The sequence below is a fragment of the Asparagus officinalis genome, chromosome 3, assembly GCF_001876935.1.
Source record: "Asparagus officinalis chromosome 3, Aspof.V1, whole genome shotgun sequence".
Classification (NCBI taxonomy): Eukaryota; Viridiplantae; Streptophyta; class Magnoliopsida; order Asparagales; family Asparagaceae; genus Asparagus; species Asparagus officinalis.
In genome coordinates this window covers 39,550,884-39,578,206 of record NC_033796.1, presented here as the reverse complement: position 1 = coordinate 39,578,206, position 27,323 = coordinate 39,550,884, and the positions used below count along the sequence as shown (strand labels likewise).

At 36.3% G+C, this 27,323-nt stretch overlaps 1 protein-coding gene across 1 annotated transcript; it reads right to left on the bottom strand.

Moving 5' to 3' along the window:
- LOC109833886 (sucrose transport protein SUT1-like) lies at nucleotides 12,477-26,877 on the bottom strand. Its single transcript, XM_020401737.1, has 14 exons — nucleotides 26,812-26,877; nucleotides 16,620-16,685; nucleotides 16,432-16,530; nucleotides 16,276-16,340; nucleotides 16,059-16,143; nucleotides 15,943-15,976; nucleotides 15,761-15,860; nucleotides 15,565-15,640; nucleotides 14,989-15,162; nucleotides 14,743-14,886; nucleotides 13,871-14,107; nucleotides 13,723-13,786; nucleotides 13,299-13,342; nucleotides 12,477-12,886 (listed from the first exon to the last, which is right to left on the bottom strand). Exons 1-14 carry the CDS (start codon nucleotides 26,875-26,877, stop codon nucleotides 12,713-12,715), a joined length of 1,428 nt encoding a protein of 475 aa, XP_020257326.1. The 3' UTR covers nucleotides 12,477-12,712.

Below are 27,323 nucleotides of genomic sequence, written 5' to 3'. Positions count from 1 at the left end.
TTTATCTATTTAAAAATTTAATAAATTATATAATTATATGTATTTTTTTATGTGCTAATTTTTATGTTGTATTTTTTTTATCTAAATGGTGTAGTTTTTCTTATTTCTTCATTTGATTCTAGTATTATGAAATTTTAAGTGTTTGGATTAAATTATCTATTTTTTTCATTGTTGAATTTTATTTTAATAATTATTTTATACTTTAATTTTATTATAATAGTTAATACAAAATAATATATATTATTAATACAACTATAAAAAACAAAAGGGAAAAAATAGCGCTATTGCTACAGTGTTGCGCCTGTCGCGCTCCGTGCGGAAGCGTGCTCGATAACCAAACGAGTCGGTGAGCGATGAGAGAAGAAAACCAAAACCAAAACACGAGTGCAATTCACAAAATAACGACCAAAATCACACACAAACACAGGAATTTACGTGGTTCGGCAATTGCCTACGTCCACGTGGAGATGATGGGGGAGATTTCACTATATGGAGGAGAAATACAATGGGTTACAACTTACAAAATCACTCAAATATAACCCCAACCAAAGCTCTCAACTCCCTCACAATATCTCCCTCTCAAAGTGCTCAAAACAATGCTAATTCTCTCCTTTTCTCTACTTTTGAAACCCTAAAAAACATGGTTCTATTTATAACAAAACACAATCCCAAATAGATTAGGATTCTAAAAACGAGTCTGCCACACCCTGGTGTGACACACATCACACCCATGGTAAACAGGACAGATTCTGTCACACCAGGGTGTGGCAGACACCACACCCATGACAGACAGGGCAGATTCTGCCACACCCCCACACCCATGACAGACAGGGCAGATTCTGCCACACCCATGGCAGACACCACACCAGGGTGTGGTGGAGACCGTTTTGGATTTTTTTTCACGTTTTTCACAATTCCTTCGCCGTTTTCATAATTCTTCACCTCGACGAAGTGTTCCCAACACTGAGCCAACACCAACATGAGCACCAATGTGTCATCTCTCCAAACTCGGCTGCACCAATGTGGTTGCCTACGTACCCCCTCTCCCAAGGGATCAAGCCGCCCGTAGTTCATCCAAATGGCCGTCAACGGCCTCAACAATCACGAATATGCAACAAGTTTTGACAATGATCAAACTTGTTACTCGGAACCACTTTAGTGAGCATATCCGCCGGATTATACTTCGTGTGGACTTTCACAATCTCCACATCGCCATCTTCAAGAACATCCCGAACGAAGTGATAACGAACATCAATGTGCTTCGTTCTCGTATGAAAAACCTGATTCTTCGCCAAATAGATAGCACTCATGCTATCACAATGAATGGTGATGGACCGCTGCGATATACCAAGTTCCTCCAAAAGTCCTCGAAGCCAAATAGCCTCCTTCACAGCCTCCGTAACTGCCATATACTCTGCCTCCGTCGTAGACAAAGCTACCGTAGACTGTAAGATGCATCTCCAACACACCGGCGCACGAGTCAAAGTAAACACATACTCCATAGTAGACCAACGTTTATCCAAATCCTCGGCATAATCCGAATCAACATAGCCAATACATAGCTGCCCACATGTAGTGTCCCGCTCATAAACCAAATCAACATTGAGTGTACCTCGAATGTACCTCAAAATCCATCTCACGGCGTCCCAATGACTCACTCCTGGATTGTGCATGTATCTCGAAACCATGCTCACCGCCTGTGACAAATCCGGCCTCGTACATACCATCGCATACATCAAGCTCCCAACCGCACTCGCATATGGAGTCTTCGACATCAACTCTCGATCTTCAACTGACTTCGGTGAAAGACCAGCTGAAAGTTTCAAATGGGATCCCAATGGTACATTAACTGGTTTCGTATCCATGCTAACATGAAATCGTTGTAGAACCTTCTTCAAATAAGCCACCTGTGTCAAAAAAATTCTGCCCTTCTTCTTGTCTCTGTCGATCTCCATTCCCAAAATGCGTTTGACCTCACCCAAGTCCTTCATCTCAAACTCATTTGAAAGCTAAACTTTCAACTCATCTATAACCGACCTGGAAGTAGAGGCAACAAACATGTCATCGACATAAAGCAACAAATAAATGTACGCACCTCCTCTCAACTTGTGAAAATACACGCAAGGATCAAACTGGCTCCGAGTGTACGAATGACCAAGCATAAAACCATCAAATCGCTTATACCATTGTCGAGGAGACTGCTTCAAACCGTATAGTAATTTCTTTAACCTGTAAACTAACTTATCTTTCCCTGCAGCTCGGAATCCTAATGGCTGAGTCATATATATTTCTTCATCAAGATCACCATGAAGAAATGTCGTCTTCACATCCAACTGATTTAACTCTAATCCATACTGTGCCACCAAAGCTAGCAAAATCCGAATCGAAGAATGCTTCACCACCGGAGAGAAAACCTCATTATAGTCAATACCTTCCTTCTGTGCATAGCGCTTCAAAACCAACCTAGCTTTGAACCTCAATGGAGTGCCCTCAATGCCCTCCTTCTTCGTGTACACCCACTTGCACCCAATCGCCTTCCGCCCCTTTGGAAACTCAACAAGCTCCCATGTATCGTTCTTATGAAGAGACTTCATCTCCTCCTACATAGCTACCTACCACGAATCATCCTCCGAACTCTGCTCGGCCTCTCTGAAAGTAGTAGGTATCATCTCATCGATACTCTCCACCGGAAGTGCATATGCAACTGTGTCGGCATACCGTGCTGGCACCCGTATGTCTCTCCTCTGTCTTCGAAATGCAATAAAATCCTGAACCTGAGCCGTCGGTCCCTGATCCTGCACATGAGTACCCGTATCCTCCGCATCACCTTCGTACTCGCCTGGCGTCACCTCAGTCGGCACTCTAATGGATACTACACCATCCGGACATTGTGGAGCTGCATCAATCTACACCACCTGCGATATCTCCTTTGTCGGGTCGCTCTCCACCTGATGAGAGCTGGCAAGCTTCAAGATAGAAGCCTCATCGAATGTGACGTCCCTACTCAGCACAATCTTTTTATCAACTGGATCCCAAAGCTTGTATCCCTTGACACCATGTTTGGATCCTACAAATATGGTCTTCCTAGCTCGAGGTTCTAACTTATCAGTTCTAACATGATAATATGCAGGGCAACCAAATACCTTAAGCTGGTCATAGTCATATGCTATCTCTTCCGACCACATCTTCATAGGGGTCTTCCCCTCAATCGCAGATGAAGGCAGCCTATTAATGAGGAGGCTCGCATATAAAAGTGCCTCAGCCCAAAAGATCTTCTCCAAACCACTATGCGCTAATAAACATCGAATTCTTCTCCAAACCACTATGCGCTAATAAACATCGAATCTTCTCCAGCAAAGACCGATTTAACCTCTCTGTCACCCCATTCTGTCGAATCTTCTCCAGCAAAGACCGATTTAACCTCTCTGTCACCCCATTCTGCTGCGGTGTATGACTAACTATGAAGTGCCTCTCTATGCTCTCGTCTCGACATAGCTGCTGAAAGGGGTCTGAAATATACTCGTCATCGTTGTCGGATCGCAACGTCTTGATCTTTCTCCCAGTCTGCTGTTCTAATCTCTTCTTCCACTCCACAAATATATCTAGGACTTTACTCTTCTTTGTCATGGTGTATACCCAACAACGCCTAGAATAGTCATCAATAAACGTGACGAACCAATATCGACCACCAAGTGATGCAATCTTGGTGGGACCCCAAACATCTATGTGTACGTAGTCCAAGATGTCCCTCGTCCTATGAATGGCCATCCCAAACTTCACCTTCGTCTTCTTGCCAAGAACACAGTGCTCACAGAATTTTATTTTATCACTCTTGGCTCCCTTCAATAGCCCCTGCTTACACAAAGCCTGCAGTGACTTCTCTCCTGTGTGTCCTAACCTGTAATGCCAAATCCTACTCATATCCGCCTCTGAAGTAGCTGAAGCAACCTGGCCAATTTCGGTGCTCCCCTTCAGATAGTATAAATTTTGACTGCGGACTCCCTTCGTCATCACTAAAGATCCCTTAGTAACGTTCGCTACAGCGTTCTCAAAGGTCACCCTGAATCCCTTAGCCTCCAAAGCTCCAACTGAGATAAGATTCTTCTTTAGTTGAGGAACGAATCTCACCTCCTTTAACTCACAGACTACTCCATCGTATATCCGAATCCTTACAATACCTATCCCACAAATACCACAGGATTGATCATTTCCCATGACAACAACACCCCCGTCGAGTCTCTCAAACGATGAAAACCAATCTCGTCTAGGAGTCACATGATAAGTAGCGCTAGAATCAAGCATCCAATCCGATGCATCCAAATGGTTCACCTCCAGAGTAATCAAAAGAAAAAAGCTCGAATCATCAGAATCATCGCCTTTCGCAACATTCACATCATTGACCTTTGGGCTCTTTTTCTTGCTATTCTCCTTTTCCTTGACCTTTGGGCAGTCTCTCTTCCAATGTCCTAGTTCCTTGCAGAACGCACACTGGTTCTTAGCTAGCTGGTAACGACCTCTTGACTTTGACCTTCCTCGATTACCACCTTTCAGATATGGGCTTCTACCTCTCGTTGACAAGGACTCTCCTGAAGTACTAGCGCGGGAAGTCTCCTTATCCTTCCTCCTCAAATCATAGTTCGTCAATGCGTTAGTCACTTCACTATAAGTGATAGAAGATCTCCTGTTCAGCAAAGTAAGCACGAAGGTATCATACTCCTCATCCGGTAAGGAGCCTAAAAGAATAATAGCCTGGTACTCATCCGTGATCTTCTCATCCACATTCGCCAAGTCCGACAACAACTTAGTGTAGTTGTTCACATGAGCCGCTAGTGAGGTGCCTCAGGACATCTGGAATCTAAATAACCTACGCTGCAAATACAACTTGTTCTCAACACTCTTCGTAAGATACTTATTGTTGAGAATTTCTCACATCTTCATCGCAGTTGTCACCCTAATCACATTATATTTCAGCTCCTGTTCCACCCCACAAGCGTTCCTATTCATCTTTTCCCATACCGCCTCTTCATATTTAGGTGGCCTCACATCGACCATGATGGTCTCCTCCAAATTTTGAGCATTAAGCACATCCTGTACGTCGCTCATCCACAAACCAAAATTAATTTTACCATCATATTTCACTACACTAATCTTAGTGTTCTGAAAACCCACTTGAACTGTACCCGTTATCTTGCTGCTTTCACCAACTTCTTCACCCATAATCACAAACTCCAAATTACAAAGAAAGATTCAAACTTTATAGAATTTAGAAGTTACCCAACTGAACCCTAGATTGGATTCCAAATAGAACTCCTAACCACACGAGGAAAGTGAGATCTTCAACGGTAACTTCAAACCCTAACTCCACCAAAGCCTAGAACTCCAAGAACCAAGCTTCCAACTAAATCTTCCTTCACCTAATCCAAAACCCTAGATCTGAAATCTGAGCTCTGATACCACTTGTCGCGCGCCGTGCGGAAGCGTGCTCGACAACCAAACGAGTCGGTGAGCGATGAGAGAAGAAAACCAAAACCAAAACACGAGTACAATTCATAAAATAACGACCAAAATCACACACAAACACAGGAATTTACGTGGTTCGGTAATTGCCTACGTCCACAGGGAGAGGATGAGGGAGATTTCACTATATGGAGGAGAAATACAATGGGTTACAACTCACAAAATCACTCAAATATAACCCTAACCAAAGCTCTTAACTCCCTCATAATATCTCCCTCTCAAAGTGCTCAAAACAATGCTAATTCTTTCCTTTTGAAACCCTAAAAAACGTGGTTCTATTTATAACAAAACACAATCCCAAATAGATTAGGATTCTAAAAACGAGTCTGCCACACCCTGGTGTGGCACACACCACACCCATGGTAAACATAACAGATTCTGCCACACCAGGGTGTGACAGACACCACACCCATGACAGACAGGGCAGATTCTGCCACACCCATGATAGACACCACACCAGGGTGTGGTGGAGACTGTTTTGGATTTTTTTCACGTTTTTCACAATTCCTTCGCCGTTTTCACAGCGCCATTCTTGACGCAACACTGTAGCACCCCTCCAAAATAGCGCTCATTTTAGCACTACGTTGGAGGGGGTAAAAGGGCCCAAACAGCGCCAAAATGAAATTTTGGCGCTGCATTGGAGAAGCTCTTAGAAAAGCTAAATTTAGCTCCTCTTAAGGAATTTATGACAAATCTATCTTTCGACAAAGTAAATGTCAAATTAAAAGGTAAACAGTGTTCATACAGAAGTACGATATAGGTGACAATGATAATAATATAGAGTAAATTTCCTTTGACTCCTAAATTACACGATAGAAATACGATAGCCAAAACCAAAATAGAAGATTGTCTTGGAGCAGCATGGCTCATTGATTCCCATAGTTATTTTAGTCCTTTTTATCATCTAATCTTTCTTCTTATGTCCTCCCTTTTAACTCTTCTTCTCCCTCTTTAGTTTCATGAATCATGCTTCTCCCTCTTTAACTTCGTGAATCATGCATACACCGTATCTACTTTTCTAGTTAATAGAGTCGAAACCATGCCCAATTACTCAAAAAGTATTGTTTTGCAACTAGAAATTAATTTAATGTTAGAACGGAGTCCATGCAATAGCTCTTATTTGAGTACTAGCAAGCTCTCATTTGGTGCTAATATTTATTTGAGATGATATAGTACATGTAAAAATAGGTATATGAAGGTTACGATATGAAACGGTACAAAAAATAGCATTTACATTGATTTCAGCCTTAGAACCATTGATGGTTTACAGTTAACCATTAATGGTCGTCTACAGTGAACAATTGAAGAAATCATAGAAAGTTAAAATCGAACAATCGATGGACTATATGGAACCATCGACAGTCCCTTAAACCATCGATAGTATATAGTGACGAATCACATATTTCTAGAAACTTAAAATCAGACCATTGATGATCTACATACAAACATTCGATGGTGTTCAGTGAACCATTGATGGTCAGAATTGCCCATTGATGATAACGACAAGTTTTGGCAGATTTCAAGAGTTAATCACAATCGTCCGTTAATACCTTTCAACTCCAACTTCTATTATGACTTCATTATCTCTTTCTTGATTTATCAAAGGCTATATAAGATAGGAAGAGTTTATATTTTAGAGAGATTCTATGCTTTGAGAAAATGAGAGCTTTTTGAGAGATTTTACTCTATGGTTTGTGAAGAAGAATTGATTGTGATTTGAATCCTCAACACCTCATCAAACTCTTTCACGTAGTGCTCAACATCTTCGGATTGTATCAGCAAGGAGAGCTGCCATTGGATTTAACATCATCACCCTTTCTTTATCAAACTTCACTTCAGTCTTTTGAAGAACATTTTTCCTAGAATAAGGGCTAAGGTATTTTCAATTTATGCTTAAACTTTTTTGGTAGTTTGTGTTTATCTTGTTTTTATGGCGTACTCAAGACAGTGATAATTGAGGATTGGGACTAGTTATGGCTAGATGTTACTCATCTGTGAGGAGTTAGGTGAGAGATATGGTTTCGGGTAGATTTTAGGATGCGGTCTTTGTAAGCCTACTGATTCGGGTTGTGATCCAGATAAACCCTAGTCATAGTAAGGAAGGTCATTCGTGAGAAAAAGAGTGGACGTAAGATTGTTATCCGAACCACTATAAAAATCTCGCTTGTTTCTTAGTTGACTTTTGGTTTGGTTATTCCATTTTATTTTTCTATATTTTCTCTGCATATTCTACGTTTTAGCGAGAAACTATAGCAAATTAACCTGTTCACCCTTCCCTCTAGGCTTGCATATTAGTTCCAACTATAGCAAATCTATTCACCCATAGAGTAGCAATCTCACTTTGCACTAAATAATCATTTTACGAGAAAGAAAAAACCCTCTTTTCCTTTAAATTAAGATGTCTACGTAATTAATATTTTTTTCTTCGTAGATGTTGGCCTTTTCCCTTCTGCATTGTGATATTTTATGTATGATTCTTTGTGGGAGTGGGTAGAATATTGAAAGCTAATTAGGATAATTATTAGAGGGTCTAATTGCATCGTTTAGTAGGCAAAGAGGAGGGGAGTTGCTTGATATAAAAGAAAGAAAAGGTACAAAAGAAAGGAAAAATGGGCTGGCTAGACTCTAGGAAAATATAAAAAAATAAATATTTATATGTAAAACTTTAGGGTGGTGAGCCTTCTAAAGAGAGAAAGTTTATAGTGCAGGAATCTTTTAGGGATGGGTCCTATAATCTGCAGAGTATGCTCCCTAACCAACACACAGCTAGCATGCATTTGGTTCCATCTCTCTGATCTCTTTCTCATCTTTTCTAGTGTGAGGAAATTCTAGCCCCGTACTCTTGAGACTTGAGAGATTAGATGGAGGGGGGAGCAAAAGTTCGGTTCGGTCGATTTTGATTAATTTTTTTAATGGAATTGAGTAGGACAAAACAAAAATATTTCTTAGTTGGCTCGACTGAGTGTCCAAATGGGCCTGAGGCTCGGTGTCCTAACCCGACCCGGGCCCGGGTTTGGCCCAGGCCAAATCGGGTTCCGGACCTAGGTTCGGGCCGTCCCATCGGTGCCTGCACCAGGCTCGGTCCGGCCCGGCCCAGCCCAAACGGTCACTTAAGTGACCGTTTAATGAAAAAAGCCGGCTCGGACGGGCCAGACCCGATCGTAACGATCATAAACGGTCTTTTTTGGCCTTTTGACCAAAATCTCATCAAAACGGTCAAAATTTGAAGGTATTTTAGTCATTTGTCTAGGGGGTTGCCTCTATAAATAGAGGGGGTTTTCATTTGTTTTTCTCATCCAAAACTCATCTACTTCTCTCTAATACTCTCTTATACTCTTTAATATCGCTTTAGCTCTCTAATTCTTCAATCAAATGGCTTCCTCATCTGAATATGAAGGGCAAAACCCAACTCCCGAAATGAGTCATCCTACTCCTACCGATGCTGATCCCGAATCCGGTGGCGATGATTCTACTTGTTTTAAGTCTAATTTAATTGGACTTAACATGAAATTAGACTTTAAAAAATTAATTTAGACTTAATATGATTTAAATTAGACTTAAAAAGAATTTAACATGATTGAAGTTAGACTTAAAATTTCGTGTTAGGTATAATAAAAATTCGTGTTAAGTCTAATTCATGTTAGGTCTAATAAAAACTCGTGTTAAGTCTAATTTCATGTTAGGTCTAATAAAAGTTCGTGTTAGTTCTAATAAAGTTCGTGTTAGTTCTAACTCATGTTAGGTCTAATTGGTGTTCATGTTAGTTTTATTTCATGTTCGTGTTAGTTCTAACTCAGTTCATGTTAGTTCTAACGCATGAATTAGAACTAACACGAATTGTGTTAGTTCTAACTCAGTTCGTGTTAGTTCTAATTTATTAGTTAAGAACAAACACGAACAGAGTTAGAACTAACACAATTCGTGTTAGTTCTAATTCATGCGTTAGAACTAACACGATTTGAGTTAGAATTAACACGAACACGAAATAGAACTAACATGAACACCAATTAGACCTAACATTAGTTAGAACTAACACGAACATGAAATAGAACTAACACAAACTTTTATTAGAACTAACATAAACTTTTATTAGAACTAACATGAAATTAGACTTAACATGGATTTTTATTAGACCTAACATGAATTAAACTTAACACGAACTTTTATTAGACCTAACATGAAATTTTAAGTCTAATTTCAATCATGTTAAATTCCTTTTAAGTCTACTTTAAATCATGTTAAGTCTAATTCAATTTTTTTAAGTCTAATTTCATGTTAAGTCCAATTAAATTAGACTTAAAGTAAGTTGAATTAGACATAATATGATTTAAATTAGACTTAAAAGGAATTAAATTAGACTTAATATGAATTAAGTTGAGCTGAAATTAGACCTAACAAGAACTCTAAATAGACCTAACATGAACTCTAAATAGACCTAACATGAAATAATAGAGTAGATAAGAGCATTTTGGGATTTTTTACTTTTTATCCTCTCTCTATGCTTAGTTGGCAGATAATAATTGCTAAAAGAAGGTTGCAGCACAATATGTCATACTTTTTAGGGCTGAACCACATAGAAGAAGAGTGAAGCAGCACATGAAGATGTTGCTTTTAGGGTCTTGACACAATTTCCCCAAATAAATTTATAATTGTAAACGATTTACAGATTATTAATAAAGAAGTTATTTTTATCATTTTAATTTTTATACTTTTTTGTATTTGTAATTTACCTTGGGCGGTTGATTTCCTAAGTGAAGTATGTATCTCTTTGTTGTCGGCGTGAGAACAGTTGAGGGTTGCTTTTTTCTTCATATATAGGAGAAATATGAGGCCCAAACTGATAAGTGTTGCACCCCAAATGTTTAATAAATACTAATATGATTTTTTTTTTAAATTTTGTTTAAATTTTATTTATGTATTAATGAAAATGTAAAGAAAAAAATTTAAAAAAAAAATTAAAAACCCAAAAAAACCGGGCCGGGCCGGAGCCCGGCACGCTTAGGCCCAGCCCGAGCCCCGCGTGCTCAAGCTCGGCCCGAGCCCCAATCCGGACCCAAAATATGGGACCAAGGGAGGGGACAGGTGAGGTGTCCCCTCCCTATTGCATAATGAGTTGGTTATGAGTTGGCATGAGTGGCATAACCAACTCATTATGCAATAGTGATTAAATCATTTTGGGTCCTTAAATCATTTTCCATTCGACAAACTAACTAGCTTATAAGCTAGCTTAATAGTGATTAGGATTCTGAGAGATTATGCTAGTATTAGTTTTGAAAGTTAAAACTTTCAGTCTTTCACTAATGTAAATGCCATAAGCAATTTTTTCAACTCAGTTTCAGTACGACAAAACTATGTTACAAGTCATGCGTGAGACATTTGACATAAGTGAATGCATTAATATAAGATAAACAGAATTATGGTCAAATGCTGATGGTCAATGAAGCAGAGACGTTTGATGCTCTGGGGTTGTTTGGTTGCACAATTTTAATTATAGAAAAGTTTTCTCAAAATGTCTGACAATAGCAATTCTGTAATTAAAAATTTTCTATAGATTTTTGTAAACTGTGTTTGGTTCAAAAAAATTTACAGAAATATTTCCTGTAAAGTACAAAAAAATACCAAAATTTACAGAAATCAATTTCCTCTCAAAATGGACGGAAATCACCCAGAAATCTAACACCACATTGACACTTTTCTATAAAGTTGATACTTTTCTATAATTTTAGGGGGTGTTTGGTTTAATTTCTACAAATTATAGGAAATCTTTTTATTTTCTATAAACTTATGAGCTATTTTTTTTCGAACCAAACAAGCAAAGTAAAAAAAACAAGAAAATGGATAATTTTTTACTTCTCAAAACTTTTCCTCTAATTTTTTAAGAAATATAAGGAAATCATATTTTGGGTGGAAAACATTTCCTATAATTTGTAGAAATTAAACGAAACACCCCTTTAGACAAGAACGAACCAATAACGTGACACATGAGCCTAATTGCCCAAAAGAGGGCGCCAAATAGATAGACGCATAGATCAATCATGTGCAAATGTATATCGTGTAATGCTAAATTATTTCTAGCCTCACAAATGAATACAAACGCTCCCAAATGCTATAAATTAATTATTCTCCTATCTCTTTCTTGTTAGAGAGCATTTCATTTCATAATGCAAAATTGTGGCCTCTCTACCTATTCAAGCCTAGACATGTGTGTCTCTTGTTAGTTGGGCACATCGAGATGTTATAGTTGTAGCTTCTTATAAATTTACAAGTATATATAAACAAAAAAGCCGAAGCTTCCACTCCTTTAAAGGCCTTGTGTTGCGGATACATTCATTTGACGATTCCACGCAAGTCTAGCTACTTTAACAAGTCTAATGATTTGGGGTTGTTTGTTATTGTATTGTTATTACTACCACTACTATTATTTAAGCATCTAGTTATAGATTCTTATAAAAGTATATCCTAGAAAAGCATATCACATTTCTCAAAGATAATACGCATCAATCATATGTTGCATTCGTGTTCGACCTTTCCAAAGGGATGCACATCATGCGTATATATATTCATTTTCAATTTAGGATCATCATATATCTTAATTTTACTTCAAAATATTGTTTAGCATTAGCTTTTCCCTTTTGAATATTTTCTATCAAATTGAAAGGTCACTGTAGTATGAATTTTGTCCGAAACTTCTCTTAAGTTTATCTATTTTTTTTTTTCTGAAGACATCAATTCACGTTTCTTAATTATCGTCTTCCTATTAGACACAGATCTAGTACTTCATGAACCCCTTTCCTTCAAATACCTTAACTTTTTTTTTTCCCAGATACATCCAATAGCTGAAATATAGTAGTCATACACGTCAATTGAGAGTGAAATGAGGATAAACATGAATGTGGATACTTAAGCATTGTTTTGGAATATATGAGATAAGACACAGACCTAAAAGCTTCACATAAATGTTCCAAAATCTCGACGAGATACATTATTAAAAGAAAAATACGAAACTCCTACATGTAAAGACTCGATGTGTAATTGGCTCTACAGGATACAATACCCTCCATAATATGCAGTCTTTACATTATTCTTGATCTCCGTGAACTAAGTATATGCTAGTAACAACCTCTCTTAATCCAGACGAAAGTAAAAGAACTTTGACAAGGAATTCAAATTGTTTCATCAAATTATTGACCAGATATCAGTGCCCGCCCCCAACGCCGACAGACTTGAAGTCGGATTTTGAAAGCTTGGGAAGCATGAAAAGTCCCAAAACCCCGCTCAGAAAGGCGATGGCAGCTGCGAGAGCAAATGCCGGGGTGTTTCCCTTATCAAAGACTTTGTCCCATGGGCCTGCACCGAGAGCCACAACAATCTGCACAAACAAACCATCAGCTTTAGCGTTATTATTATACGCGTGTTTTATCAACGAGTTTCTTAAATCATGTAAAAATTTATTTTTTGAATCCACTGTGGTTAACATGATGGTAGGAATAGTGTTTGGATCCTTTCTTTGCGTTTCTTCCACGTAATATTTGTTTCTTTGGAAAATGGTAAAGAGGAGTTTTGATAGACTTGTGGGAAAATCATATGATTAGAGTCTCTTTTCAGATTTAAACCTATCTTAGAGAGTTTTAATACCGAAAAACCGTTTGATTTCTAAATACAGTTAGTACTAAAACTGTGAGGATAATTAACTTGTGTATCTTGGCCAAGGAAGTACGGGTTTCAGTTTATTTGTTTCTATGATGCTATACAAGCGTCAAGATGGGTGTTTGGATGCTGACCTGGGGAATCACAATTGAGATGTTTAAAACTCCAGTACACAATCCTGCAAGATAGCAAAACTCATCAAAAGCCCACACTTAAGGAAACTAAAGCAAGTAAAACAGTTAGTACTAAAATTGCGGATAAGCCATTTGTAGTATAGTCGTTCTGAACTTACGGCCCCTCTAGTTTTATTTTTGCATACATACCATCTAAGTGAATTTGTTTTACTCGTTTACCCTCAATGAAAGCGAATCGTTTTTTCCCTCTTTTTTTCTTTTTTTTAACAAGTGGAATCCCTGAGGGTAAAAGAGAAAAAAAAAATTCTCACGCGATCTATCAGCAATAACAAAGGTAGCGGGGTAGTAAGCTCAGAACAAACGGGTACTAAAGGGGGTCTATGTGCAATTAATCGTATGCATAAAAACACTACTCTCAACAAACCTTGGCCACCTCCTTGGTTAGCAGCTAATGAGGCTGTCACTGCAAAAGGAACACTAAATAAAACCTACAAGCAATAGAATTTCATCCTGTCAGCAATTTATCCTAGTGAATTCAACAATCAGATAACTTAAATATTCAGTATACTAACAGCCATGGGGAAACCGAGAGCTGCAAAGACAAACAAAGCCACTGCTTTCACATTTCCATCTGGTCCAATAAATGGGCTATCTCGTCCACCGTGATATTTATCCAACGACCACTCGCTGATGATCGTCGTTGCAATCATCGCGACGCATACCATGAAGTTGCTCATCACCCACACGATTCTCGGGGTGAGTTTTTGACACAAGGGTGTGACCAGGAAAGAACCGACACAAAGAACAATCTAAAATAATAGAACATTAAGAGATCCAGAGTCAGTATAGGTGAGCATCCTAAGTTCACCAATTAATTATATAAGTGATAAGAATATAAGTAATAGAGCAAGCAGGAGTGGAGGTAGGTCTACGAGTCAGAGAACATGACTGAAATCTGTTAGGTTTGTGCCTTTGATTCTTTGTAACTTCATGTATTTGGATAAGGCTAGAGTTCATCAAGATTTCGTAGTTGGTTCTTTTCAGGATAAAGGATATAAGGTCTTCTATTGGTGTGGAGCAAGGTTAATACAGACCAGACTTAGATCTATGGACAGAGCCCTGAAACGGGTTAAGTTTTGAAAATGCAGGTTTTTCTTAATTAACAGATAAAAATCTGGCTCATCCCGCATATCTGTGATCTTCTCTATTGCCTTTGGGAGGAGTAAAACAATTGGTTCTAGTCTCTAATTTGAAGCTCATACCCCCGATTAGACCACTATCCCCCCCCCCCCACCCACCACCCAAGAAAAAAAAATTAAGAAGGATGTGGTAATGACAAATTAATAAAGAAGGTAATCGAACTGAATGAAAGAAAATGATTCATGTAACTGATATTTCAAAATTTTAGGATAAAGCATTTGATGATGTTGTTGTACGTGCTTACCGCGTTCAATAGCAAACCAAATGCACCCGATCTAACCCCTCTATCAAACGCATCAATCTGAGCCTGAGTTCCCTTTGGATCCCCATGGAAGACTTCACGGCCCATCCAGTCAGTGTCAAACAGGATGAAAGGGAACCATGACAACTGGAAGCCATAAAATTGAAAACATTGAACACCTTATAATAAACTATTTTGCAACTACAAACTTACGTACATGGGATGATAAAATCCATATAAGTTTCATACCCAAGTGAGAGACGTGATCAGAAGAACCGTAGGCATTCCCGGAGGCAGGTTTTTCATACTTTTGAAAATATCAAGGAATTTTGCAGCCTGATCTTCACCTTTTCCAGGAGTGCTGCGTAGAGGCACTTCTTTCGCGAGGATTATCGTCACCGTCATGCTTATGAGGAGAAATATCTGTTGTTTGGCCATCAAGGATCAGTGTTCGTTATAATTAGGAGACGCAGAGATCAACCATGAGATTAATATTTCTCAACATAAAACAAATAAATGAGCGTGCCTAGTTCATCGTACTTTAGATATGAGGGCTTTCTTTCAAATAATGTTGAAAGCTTGGGGTTTTCTGAAAATAATGTTAACTGTTAGGGGTATATATGTTGAAAAAATTGGGGGTTTTCCAGGTCGGAGCTGGGGTATGTTGAAAAATTGAAAATGTTTGAGGGGGTTATTCAGTGGCAAAACTTTGGGGGTACGCGGAAATCTATCCTTGTTTAATATTATTATCAAAAAAGTACAAATAAAACAGAGAAAACTATTTGAGTGTAAAACGAGAATAAATCCCACAAGTAGGTTACTAACCACCGCTGCCAAGAACGCTCCCTTCAAATTTGCACACGCATCACAACATGCTCTCGTCCTGAGGAAAGGAAACCAGCTGCCAAAGGTTTGAGTAACCAAAACAAGACAAACTTAATTAAAACAAAACGAAATAACAAAGATGATTACTTACACAAATCAGATCATTTTATTGAACAGAACTAGAATATGTACATACTTGTGCCATTCACCGGTTGAACCTGAAGAATATCCAAGGATATTGCCAATAGCCATCCAAGTTGCAAATATTGCATTTGCTGCATTGCATCCAAAACGGCCTATTTTGCAAAGGAAAAACGTATCAGCTTAAATTCACAGTTTATAGAAAATTAATCACTAAGAAATGTAGTATACATCAACCTGAGAGATCAGCCATCAAAGCTCTAGCTGGGCCCTGTTGAACTTCAGAATTATAGGTAAACAAAAATTTATGGATTGAAGCTAGAACTTACAAAGTAGCTTAACCTTAGGATTACCTGTACTGCATTGTTTGCAAAGTCCAACACCCAAAACCCACCAACAAATGTAAGTGCTGCTTTCCACCGAGCACCGTGATAAACGCTGCATATATAAATGTTTGATGTTAGATATTTGATCAAAGGTTAATCTCTTTTCTCCTTCACTAAAGCAATTTCTCTTACAAATATCCGAGAGAATTAAGAGAGGCGAAGGGGGGGGAAAAAAAAGTTTCACCTGCAATCCTCTTTTGTGTCGCCCAAGGCATAGCCAATATCGGAAGAAAAACCAATTATAACAACCTGAGACAACAATTTTATGATAATAAGATAAAACTAACACGTACGTAGAACAACACAAAGACTTACTAAAGATTTATTAACTGGTACCCACCGCTACACAAATAAGAAGACATCCAGCTATTATGAACGGCCTCCTCCTTCCCAAATTTGACCGACATTTATCACTATACAAACCAACACAAGGCTGAACCTGAAGTGAAAACATAGAAACAAAAATTTATTAGTATCATATAATTTCTGCAAATAAGTGTAAGATAGAATATGAAATTGAACACTTACAATAAATCCTGCTAGGGGGCCACAAAGCCACATGAGAGAAGACATGGTATGCGATAGACCAAGTGTCTGCACCGATACAGGTGAGATGGAAAAGAACATCAATGAGAATACAAAATCTTGAGTATACAAAATGTTCACGGCCATAGTCTACGAAAGAAGACAGAATGAAAAGTTGAGGGATGATTTTGCAAAAATTAAAACGTAGTATCCACTTAGAAAGGTGGTCCATAACAAAGAAAGAATGTAAATGCAGGGGTATATGGGGCCATGTGTCTTCATAAATTTGCAAAAAGATTTAGCATTTGTCAAGTAGCATCCTTTCAAAACACGGATTGGGATCCTCTACTAATGAAGAGTTTCCTAATATCTCCTAATGGAATCTTGGTCTTTGATTTATCAATCAAAGGTCAAGATCTCCTCATGAGCAAAAGTAAGGGGACCCCTTACTTTTGCTCATGAGGAGATCTTGACCTTTAATTGATAAATCAAAAGTCAGGATCTCTTTATTAGGAGATATTAGTAGAGAATCCATTAGTAGAGGATCCCAATCCTCAAAACACCCCCTAGTGGGGGCTAACACTAGGGGTGTGTAAATGGTCGGTCGGGTCGGTTTTTGGTCAAATTTTGCTAAACCGAACCGAACCACTTATAATTCAAAACCGAACTGAACCGTTGCAAATCGGTTCGGTGCGGTTCGGTTTTGGTTCGATTTGGTTTGTTCAGTTCTGATTTGGGTGTGACATATTCAAATTAAGGAGATTTTATTTCATGTTAGGTGGACTGTTAGTTGACATAAAATTATTTAAAAAAAGGAAAAATGCTTCCAGCCCCCAAAAGCCAAGAAAACATGCTCCCCCCCTAAGACTTTGTCAACGGGTGTTTTGCCCCCCCAAAAATAAAGATTTTGTTCTATGAGCCCCCAAAACACAAAACCCAAGAGATTAAAATATGTGAAGATCATAATACTCTTCTCTCTCTCTCTCTCTCTCTCTCTCTCTCTTATCATGATGTACTGAGATGATAGTTGAAATGATTGATGGTGATTATTTTATTTTTTTTATTTTTTATTATTTTCGTTGTTGATGAGGGGAATTAACTGTTTGTATTGGGAGATTGTTAAAGTTACGGGTTAATGGTTAAGGTTACGAGTTAATTGTTAAGGTTACGGGTCAATTGTTAAGGTTATGGATCGCTTCTCTCTCCCTCTCTCTTTATCATGATGTTACTGTGATGATATTAAAATGATTGAAGGGGATTGTTATATTATTATTTTTATTGTTGATGAGAAAACTAATTGTTTTTGTTTGTATTGGGAGATTGTTAAGGTTACGGATTAATTATTAAGGTTACGAGTTAATTGCTAATGTTACAGGTCAGTTGCCAAGGTTATGGATCGGTTGTTGAGGTTACGGATCGGTTGTTAAGGTTATGGGTCAGTTGTTAAGGTTATGGGTTGGTTGTTAAGGTTACATGTTGGGATATATATATATATATATATATATATATATATTGAGTGGAATGAATACTTTGGATCAGTTGGCCTAGTGGTAAAGTTTGGGAGTTTGGACAAAGAGGTTAGGGGTTCAAACCCCCTACAGTCACAATATTTTTAGAATATCCGTTGTTAAGGATAATGGTTTGTTGTTAAGGTTACGGGTTTGTTGTTAAGCATATGCGTTGGTTGTGAATGTTACGCTTTGGTTGTGAAGTTAACCTACATAACAAACCCGTAACCTTAACAACCAACCTGTAACTTTCACAACCAACCCGTAACCTTTACAACCAACCATTATCCTTAACAACGAATATTCTAAAAACTCGTAACGGGTTGGTTGTGAAGGTTACGGGTTTGTTGTTAAGGTTACGGATTTGTTGTGTAGGTTAACTTTACAATCAAAGCGTAACATTCACAACCAACGCACATCTTTAACAACAAACTCGTAATCTTAATAACAAACCCGTAACCTTAACAACCAATCCGTAACATTCACAATCAACCATTATGTAAAACCCTAAAATTTTGAATATTTTATGATAAATAATAATAAATATGTTATATGGTAAAAAATAATATATTTTGATGTTTTAATATGATAAGAATTAATTTGAGATCAATTCAATATATATTTATGAATATATGAGTGCATATGTGCAAGACATGCACAAAGGCCAAATTTGAGATCAATTCAATATATATTTATGAATATATGAGTGCATATGTGCAAGACATGCACAAAGGCCAAAAGAGAAATCTGAGATTTATGCAAGACATGCACAAAGGCCAAAAGAGAAATCTGAGATTTATGACCAGTTATGAGTTTTTATATTTTACGTACTAATACAGTTAGAATCAAAGAAAGTGTAAAAGATCAAAGTTGTAGGTCTTTTCAATAGATTTCTAACAAATCTTAAATCACCTTATTTGGAGGTCGGACGAGAACGTTATGGCCAATATACCGAACCTCAGCCTGTGTGCAGGTTTCTATACGGTCGACTGCTGGGTGTGCAGACGCCAGGATTATCTCTATTTCGGGTTGGTTTTGTTTATACCGAACCCGGAAGCATACCTAAGTATATATATCCGTTTTGAAGCTCTCAGAACCCTCTTTTAAACCCTAATAGCCTTAGCCCCCTCCTCTCTCTTCATCTCTCTCAAACCCTAAACCCCCTTTCTTTGGCAACTCTTGGAGGATTTTGGAGAAGCTAACGCGAGATCCATCGATGTTCAGCGAAGGAGGATCGTTCTCACTCGTTTTTGGGAGTTCATCAACACCCCTCAAGCGAGTTTCATCTCGTCCAATCCTACACCTATATTTTAAACGTTTTAAATAAAGTTTTTCCTGTGTTTTATGAGCCTAAAATGCTATTTTATGTATAAAGATAAATCTTTATATTGTATGTTGTAAAAAGAATAAGTTTTCAGTTAATAAAGATCACCCATGAATTTCTTAATGCAAATCTAGATCTAAAAATTTTCCTAACAAGAGTTTTAAAAGAAAGATAATTGTTTTCAAACGTGTCGACATGCATACATGTGTTTAAAAATGTTTCTTTTTGTCTATAGTAATTATATTGTATTTTTTACATATTCTAGAAATGCTAAATCACGTATATAGGATTTGTAGTATATAGAATCGTCGCATAATGACTTTTGAATCAACCTCGAGGAGCAGAAACCTGTAGAAAAGGTTTATGTTTCTTCGCGGTCGACCGCTGGGGAATTTTCTGCATGTTCGTGTTGTTGCATAAGTTTGTGTGGCTGACGAGACACCTAGGTTATACGGGATTATAATACACCGGGATTTGTGTATATGAGTTGACTACAGACACGAGTTTTAGATTCATTCACCGAGGCATGAGAGTGAGTAGTAAATATGCTGCTTTTTTATATTATTTTCATGTTGAAGTTCTCGTGTTGGACTATAATTCATTGAAGTCCTCGTGTTAGACTATAATCCATTGAAGTCCTCGTGTTGGACTATAATCTATTAGAAGTCCTCGTGTTGGACTATAATCTATTACAGTCCTCGTGTTGAACTTTAAGCTTTTGCAGTTTATGTATTGGACATTTACCTATTTCAGTCCACGAGTTGGGCACGTATTTGACATCTGACAGGTCATTGATATTATGGTTGGAGATGGAGGTATATTTATTTATTGCTCCACGTTGTAGTTTTTTTGAGATTTGGTATTTAGCTATTTATAATTTGAGCTAACAGGAGACGTACATATGCTCGTGTTGTAAATTTTTAAATATCAATCCACCATTTTATTTCGGAGTAGATGATTGACTATCTATATGTATTAACAACTATTTTTCTTTCTTCTAGCTTTCGGAGTAGATGATTGACTATCTATATGTATTAACAACTATTTTTCTTTCTTCTAGCCCTTCCCCCTGGGGTTGGTTGAGATGTTACTTATCTATATGTATTAACAACTATTTTTCTTTCTTCTAGCCCTTCCCCCTGGGGTTGGTTGAGATGTTACTTGCTAGCGCTTTACGCTCATTGTTTCCCCCTTTCAGGTAACACGCCAGGTTCACGGAGACCCGTATGTTGATGGAATTGCTTTAGCAGTTATTTATCTATATTGTTAGTAGTTTATGTCAGAACTCCACAGTAGATGTGTTTATGAACATTTGAGTTATCATTCTAGTTTTGTAAAGGCGATGTGCCTAAATGTCATTTCATTTGATTTCCTATGTCGAGACACTTGTATTCAGTCAAATATTATTTCTCTCAGAGATTTATCTATTTATTTCAGTGGTGATGATTTCTTCAGAATATCTGTCGTTTAGTATTTCTTCTGTATATTTTCTCTAGCCTATTTTGTATCTATACCTGTTCTTGATTCTACTAGATAGATAGTAAATGTGATGGTGAAACATGCTATTGCACGATGTAGTGCATGACAGGTTTGACATTCTTGGTTTTACCTTGGACTGCAGCCTTGTTGAAACTAGGGGCGTCACACATTATCCTTAACAACGAATATTCTAAAAATATTATGGTTGTAGGGGTTTGAACCCCTAACCTCTTGTCCAAACTCCCAAACTTTACCACTAGGTCAAGTGACCTAAAGTATTAATTCCACTCAAAATATATATACATATATATCCTAACGTGTAACCTTCACAACCAACCTGTACCTAAACAATTGACCCATAATCTTAACAATTGACCCGTAACCTTAACAACCGATCCATAACCTTAACAACTGACCTGTAACATTAGCAATTAACCCGTAACCTTAACAATTAACTCGTAACCTTATAATCTCCCAATACAAACAAAAACAATTAGTTTTCTCATCAACAACGAAAATAACAAAAAACAAAAATAATAAAATAACAATCCCCTTCAATCATTTTAACATCATCACAGTAATATCATGATAGAGAGAGAGAGAGAGAGAGAGAGAATGGATCCATAACCTTAACAATTGACCAGTAACCTTAACAATTAACTTATAACATTATCAATTAACCTGTAACTTTAACAATCTTCCAATACAAACAGTTAGTTCCCCTCATCAACAACGAAAATAATAAAAAATAAAAATAATAAAATAATCCTCATCAATCATTTCAACTATCATCTCAGTACATCATGATAAAAGAGAGAGAGAGAATGATATCATAGTCTTCACATATTTTAATCTCTTGGGTTTTGTGTTTTGGGGGTTCAGAGAACAAAATCTTTATTTTTGGGGGTAAAGCACTCGTTGACAAAGTCTTTGGGGAGCATGTTTTTTTGGCTTTTGGGGGCTGGAAGCATTTTTCCCTTAAAAAATTATCCATGCTTAATTATTTACCATACAACTTTTATTTTGCTCTGTTAATAATCAAGAGCAAATACCTTCTTTCAATTTTTGCTATGAAAATTGGAACTGAACCCTGTTTCAATAAGCTGAAAGAGTAATGTGAATGCATAATATTAAAAAGGAAGATTGAGTATTTAGTTTCATAGCTTATGAAATTAGCTATATATGAAGCTTGACAATAATCAAATGCTCTAGACGATAGCTTGTATGAGGCATGAAAATAATCAAATAAATTAGATAATTAGAATATCATTTACGAATGACCAGAAACATGTTTGACAAGACAAAAAAATTAGTAAATCATGTTCTTGATAATGCCCAGAAAAATCTATCAGCAACTGCACAAAATCAAACTGAGAGTATTTGATAGTATCAAATCAAACACAAAAACAAGTTTAAAATCGATTATTTCTTCTAGCCTAGAGAAAATCAAAATTAGGGTTTTAACATCATCTTCAACTGGGGGTCTATTTCAAGGTAGAAGATGGGTCTTGAGAGGATGGTTTGGCTATGGTGATGGAAACCAGCACAAGTAGAGAGTGATTTGCTAAATGAGACGTTTTGGAGTTGGACGAGATGTCGTCAATGGCCCAACTCTTTCAGTTGCTGAAGAGTGAGAGGAAAGAGGAAGGGAGATGAAACATCAGAATCGATAGGGATTCTATCTAAACGGGTTCAAACTTAATGGGTATATGGGTAGCAAATCAATTGTATTATGAATTTATTGCTTAAATACTCGGTTGGTTCGGGCGGTTTAGGTTGAAAACACTTCAACCAGACCCGGTTGTAATGGCCATAAACGGCCATTTTGGCCTTTTGACCAAAATATCCCCAAAAACGATAAAAATTTGAGAGTATTTTGGTCATTTATTTAGGGGGCTGCCTCTATAAATAGAAAAAAAATTTCATTTGTTTTTCTCATCCAAAACTCATATGCTTCTCTCTAATACTCTCTTATACTCTCTAATAATTGTTTTATCTCTCTAATTCTTCAATCAAATAGCTTCCTCATCTGATTATGAAGGGCAAAACCCAACTCCCCAAATGAGTCATCCTACTACAGGAGGTACAACTACTCCTCATACTCCTACCGATATTGATCCCGAATCCAGTGGCGGCGATTCTACTACACTAAGAGCTCCTAAAAGGCCGAGATCCGATGTGTGGAATTTTTTCGAGAAGATAGACGTCACCAGAGATGAACATGGCAGGCTTCTCACCCAGAAGGCTAAATATGCGTTGTGCGGTCATATTTTCCAAGCTCATCATAAAAGCGGCACCAACCACCTCAAACATCATTTAGATAAACATAACAAAGTTCAGATGCCTTAAGGTGATATCCGACAATCTATGTTCTCCCAATCCTCATCTTCTGATAGTCTTGGTAGTTGGAATTATGACGTAGTCCGAGCCAAAAAATGTGTCATCAGGTTTATCATTCTTAAAAATCTTCCTTTTAAATTAGTAGAAGATTATGAATTTGAAGATTTATTTACAGATGGTTTTTACCCCGCATTTACAAAACTTTCTCGTCAAACTTATCAACGTGATGTTTTAAAATATTATCAGGAGGAACAATAAAAAATAATTTCTTATTTTCAAAGTTTAAACTGTAAATTTTTTTTAATTTCTGATATTTGGATATCTAAAGCACAAACTAGTTATTTATGTATCACAACACATTGGATTGATGAAAATTGGTAAATATTTAAAAAGAGTTATTTATTTTATTGCATTTGAAGAATCGCATACTGGTATTAATTTTGCAAATTTAATAATTGAAGAACTTACAAAATTAGAAATATCAGAAAGAATATTTTCTTTTTTACTAGATAATGCAAATAATAATAATATAGCTGTTAATTATATCAAAACATCTCTGCTATTGCCATGTCGTGGTGGTTTTTTCATATTAGGTGTGTCTGTCATATTTTAATTTTAATTGTTCAAAGTGTATTTTGTGAAATTAAATCTATGATAGAAAATATTAGGTCAGTAGCTTATGCTCATAATGCTTCTGAATAAAGAATTAAAAAGTAAAAATTATTCTATAAAAGAAAAAATATAAAACTCAGACTAATTCCAAAAGATGTTGACCATAGATGGAATTCCACATATGTAATGTTAAGTGTAGCAATAGAATATAAAGAAATTATAAATAATTTTATTGCTTTTTATACTTATAGTTCTAGCTCTGGTAGTGTGTATGGAATAACTGAAGATGAATGAATAGTTATAAATAATTTAAAAGAGATGTTACAAGTTTTTTATGATACTACAATGTTATTATATGGCTGTTGTTATCCAACTATTACTTTAGCTGCTTTACGAGTTTTAAATATTCAAATTTTTTTTAATAAATATCGTATGGATAATTATTTTGGAAATATAATTTTTTAAATAGAAAGTAAATTTAATAAATATTTTATGCTTATTCCTATTATTTTTGGTTTGGGGTTCTTATTGATCAGTATTTGAAGGATATTAGCCTTCAAAATTTGTTACATTCATTGTATGGTAATATGATTATAGACATTGATGATGGTCAAACTATTACTGCTACTACTCATCATAATACTATTAGAAATTATTTTCAAATATTATATGATGAGTACACAGTTAAATATGATATAGCTACATATCAGTCTACAACTTCTACTTCTATGAGCTCAAGTCAGGGCAAAAGTATAGGTTTTGATATGTATATAATGATAGCTGAGCTAACAGGTGAATCTGGACTTAGATCATCAACGGATGTTTTTGAAATTGATCAATATTTAATTACATCTTTAGTTAAATGTCAAAATAATAGTTTAGATATTTTACAATGGTGGAAAGTATATGGAACAGTTTCATATTCTATACTTTCAATCATGGTTTGTGACTTACTAACAGTGCAGGTTTCCACGGTAGCTTCGGAATCTGCCTTCAGCAAAGTAGGATATTTGATCAACGACCACAGGACATCGTTAGATCCGTATACTGTACAGGCGGTCATGTGCTTACAATATTGGTGGAGGTACGAGAAGAGAACGCAAGGCATCGATCATATGGCTGGTATTGAAGATAAATTTGAAGAGTTGGGACTAGCAGATGGATATAAAGAGTAAACAATATTCATCAAATTGTAATTTTTATTTCTTAGCTGAAAATTTGTAATAAATTATTTTAAAAATAGTTACAAATGATAGTGATATAGATAAGTAGGTGCGCGCTAACATAAGTTATTTTATCATTTTAATTTTTATAATTTTTTGTATTTATAATTTATGTAATTTCAAATGATTAATAAATAATAATATGATTTTTTTTATTAAAATTGTATTTAATTTTTAGTTACGTATTATTGAAAATTTACAGAGATAAAATAAAATTAAAAAATTTAAAAAACCCAAAAAGAACCAGCTGTCCGGAGCCCGGCCGTCAGGCCCGGCCAGTACCCTCGGGCCGGCGGGTCCGGCCTTGTTTTGCCCGGCTCTAGCGGGCTTCGGACACCCCTAGTTTAAATGATGCTACATAAAAGAAGATAACTAGTGTTCAAACACATAAATGAAAATAATTAGTGTTCAAGTATATAAAAAATAACTAGTGTTCGATCATATAAAAACTAATTTGTATACTTAAATAAGTAAATATTAAATATATATTCTATTAAACATTTGACATAAACTATTTGAATGATTTAATATTAAACATTTTTATTACTTAATATATTAAAATTTTAATTATCATATATATTTAATAATAATGTATTTAATATATTTCATATCTAATGTTTAAATAAAAACAAAAAGTATGTGATATAATATTAAACATTTATGAATTTAAGAAATATTAAATAATAAACATATATTATTTAATATTAATTATTAAACATATTAAATAATTAAATAATATTAAATATACTTTATTAATGAATCAAACAAATTTATAGGAGCTGATTAAAATATTTTAAAATTAAATACATTCAATGCTAATATATATAATAAACTAGAAATATATAATTTTTTAAATTATATATATTTAATTTGAATTATATTAAACATTTAAATAAGTAAAAAGAAGAGGAGAGAGAAAATCCATATATCACAATCCACCAAATTTAACCTTTACTTTCTCTTAAAATTTTACCATTAAAAATTGTAGAGTTGGATTGCAGTGTGGATTTTGAAATCCTAGTCTTAGTAATAATCCTAGACAACTAGTAACACCTTTAATTTAAATTCGAATCCTAGTTCCAATAACACATATTCAAATCCAAATTCTAGTCCTAAACCAATAATACCTTACATTCAAATCTAAATTCTGATCCTAAACTAATAACACCATAAATTTAAATTCAAATTCTAATCCGAAATGAATAACACTCTAAATTGAAATTCAAGAAAAAAATCTGAGTCCGAATTAATAATCCTCAGCCTGATCTAACTTTCAAATCTGAATATGCTAATATACCTATACATTCTCTCATGGACTCATATTAGATTTGTATCTCCAAAAAAGAGCAAATTCTTTTTTTCTAATAGACAGAGTGAAGATCTTTTTGTCATTCTGTTCCTTTTCAGTCTCAAATTTAGCAGTGCTGCACGACATTATTTTACGAAGAATGTATTCGAGCTAAATCTGCAGACAAGATTGATTTTGAGATGGGTAAAACCCAAATTCTATATTTTTTTTTATTTTTTTTAATTTTTTTGTTGGTTGAATTAGTAAATGAGATTTTATTGCGGGGTCATAACCGGAGCAAGACGCATAGATCATACAATAAAATCCTATCAGATCATAAACATATACACGATACAACATGTAAGAGTCATTATATGTCGGTAAAAACCATAATAAATTTGAAACGGAATTAGTTCAAAACCTGGACATAAGGAGTAAGGAGAGAAAGCTGTAGGGCCCATCCATATTGGACCCCGCCGGCGACCATGCCTTGGCCACATTATTCTCCTCCGCCTCCGCCTCCGCCTCCACATCGCCCTTGGCCACATTATTCTTCTCGATTCTCATCTCCGCCTCCACATCGCCCTTGGCCACATTATTCTTCTCGATGCTCATCTCTTGTCCTCACCGCCGGTGACCTTACCTCATCCAATTTTATTAACTTTGGGCTCAAAATCCAAACAAGAAGGGGGAAGAATTTTTATGACACTAATTTGATCGAGAGAACAGCGGAGGGTTCCAACCTTGTCCTAAGTTTGCGCGGACTTTATATGCTGCCCGCCCTGCGGTCTGCCGCTCCTTCGCTTCCCTTTAACTAAATTGTTACTGTTCCGGTGTCTTTGTCTGAGAAGCCACGTAGGCGATGCAGGTTAAGGCGAGGGGGGGTTACTTTTTTGTGAGGACAGTCGGAGAAAGAGGAGAGCAGTTAAATAT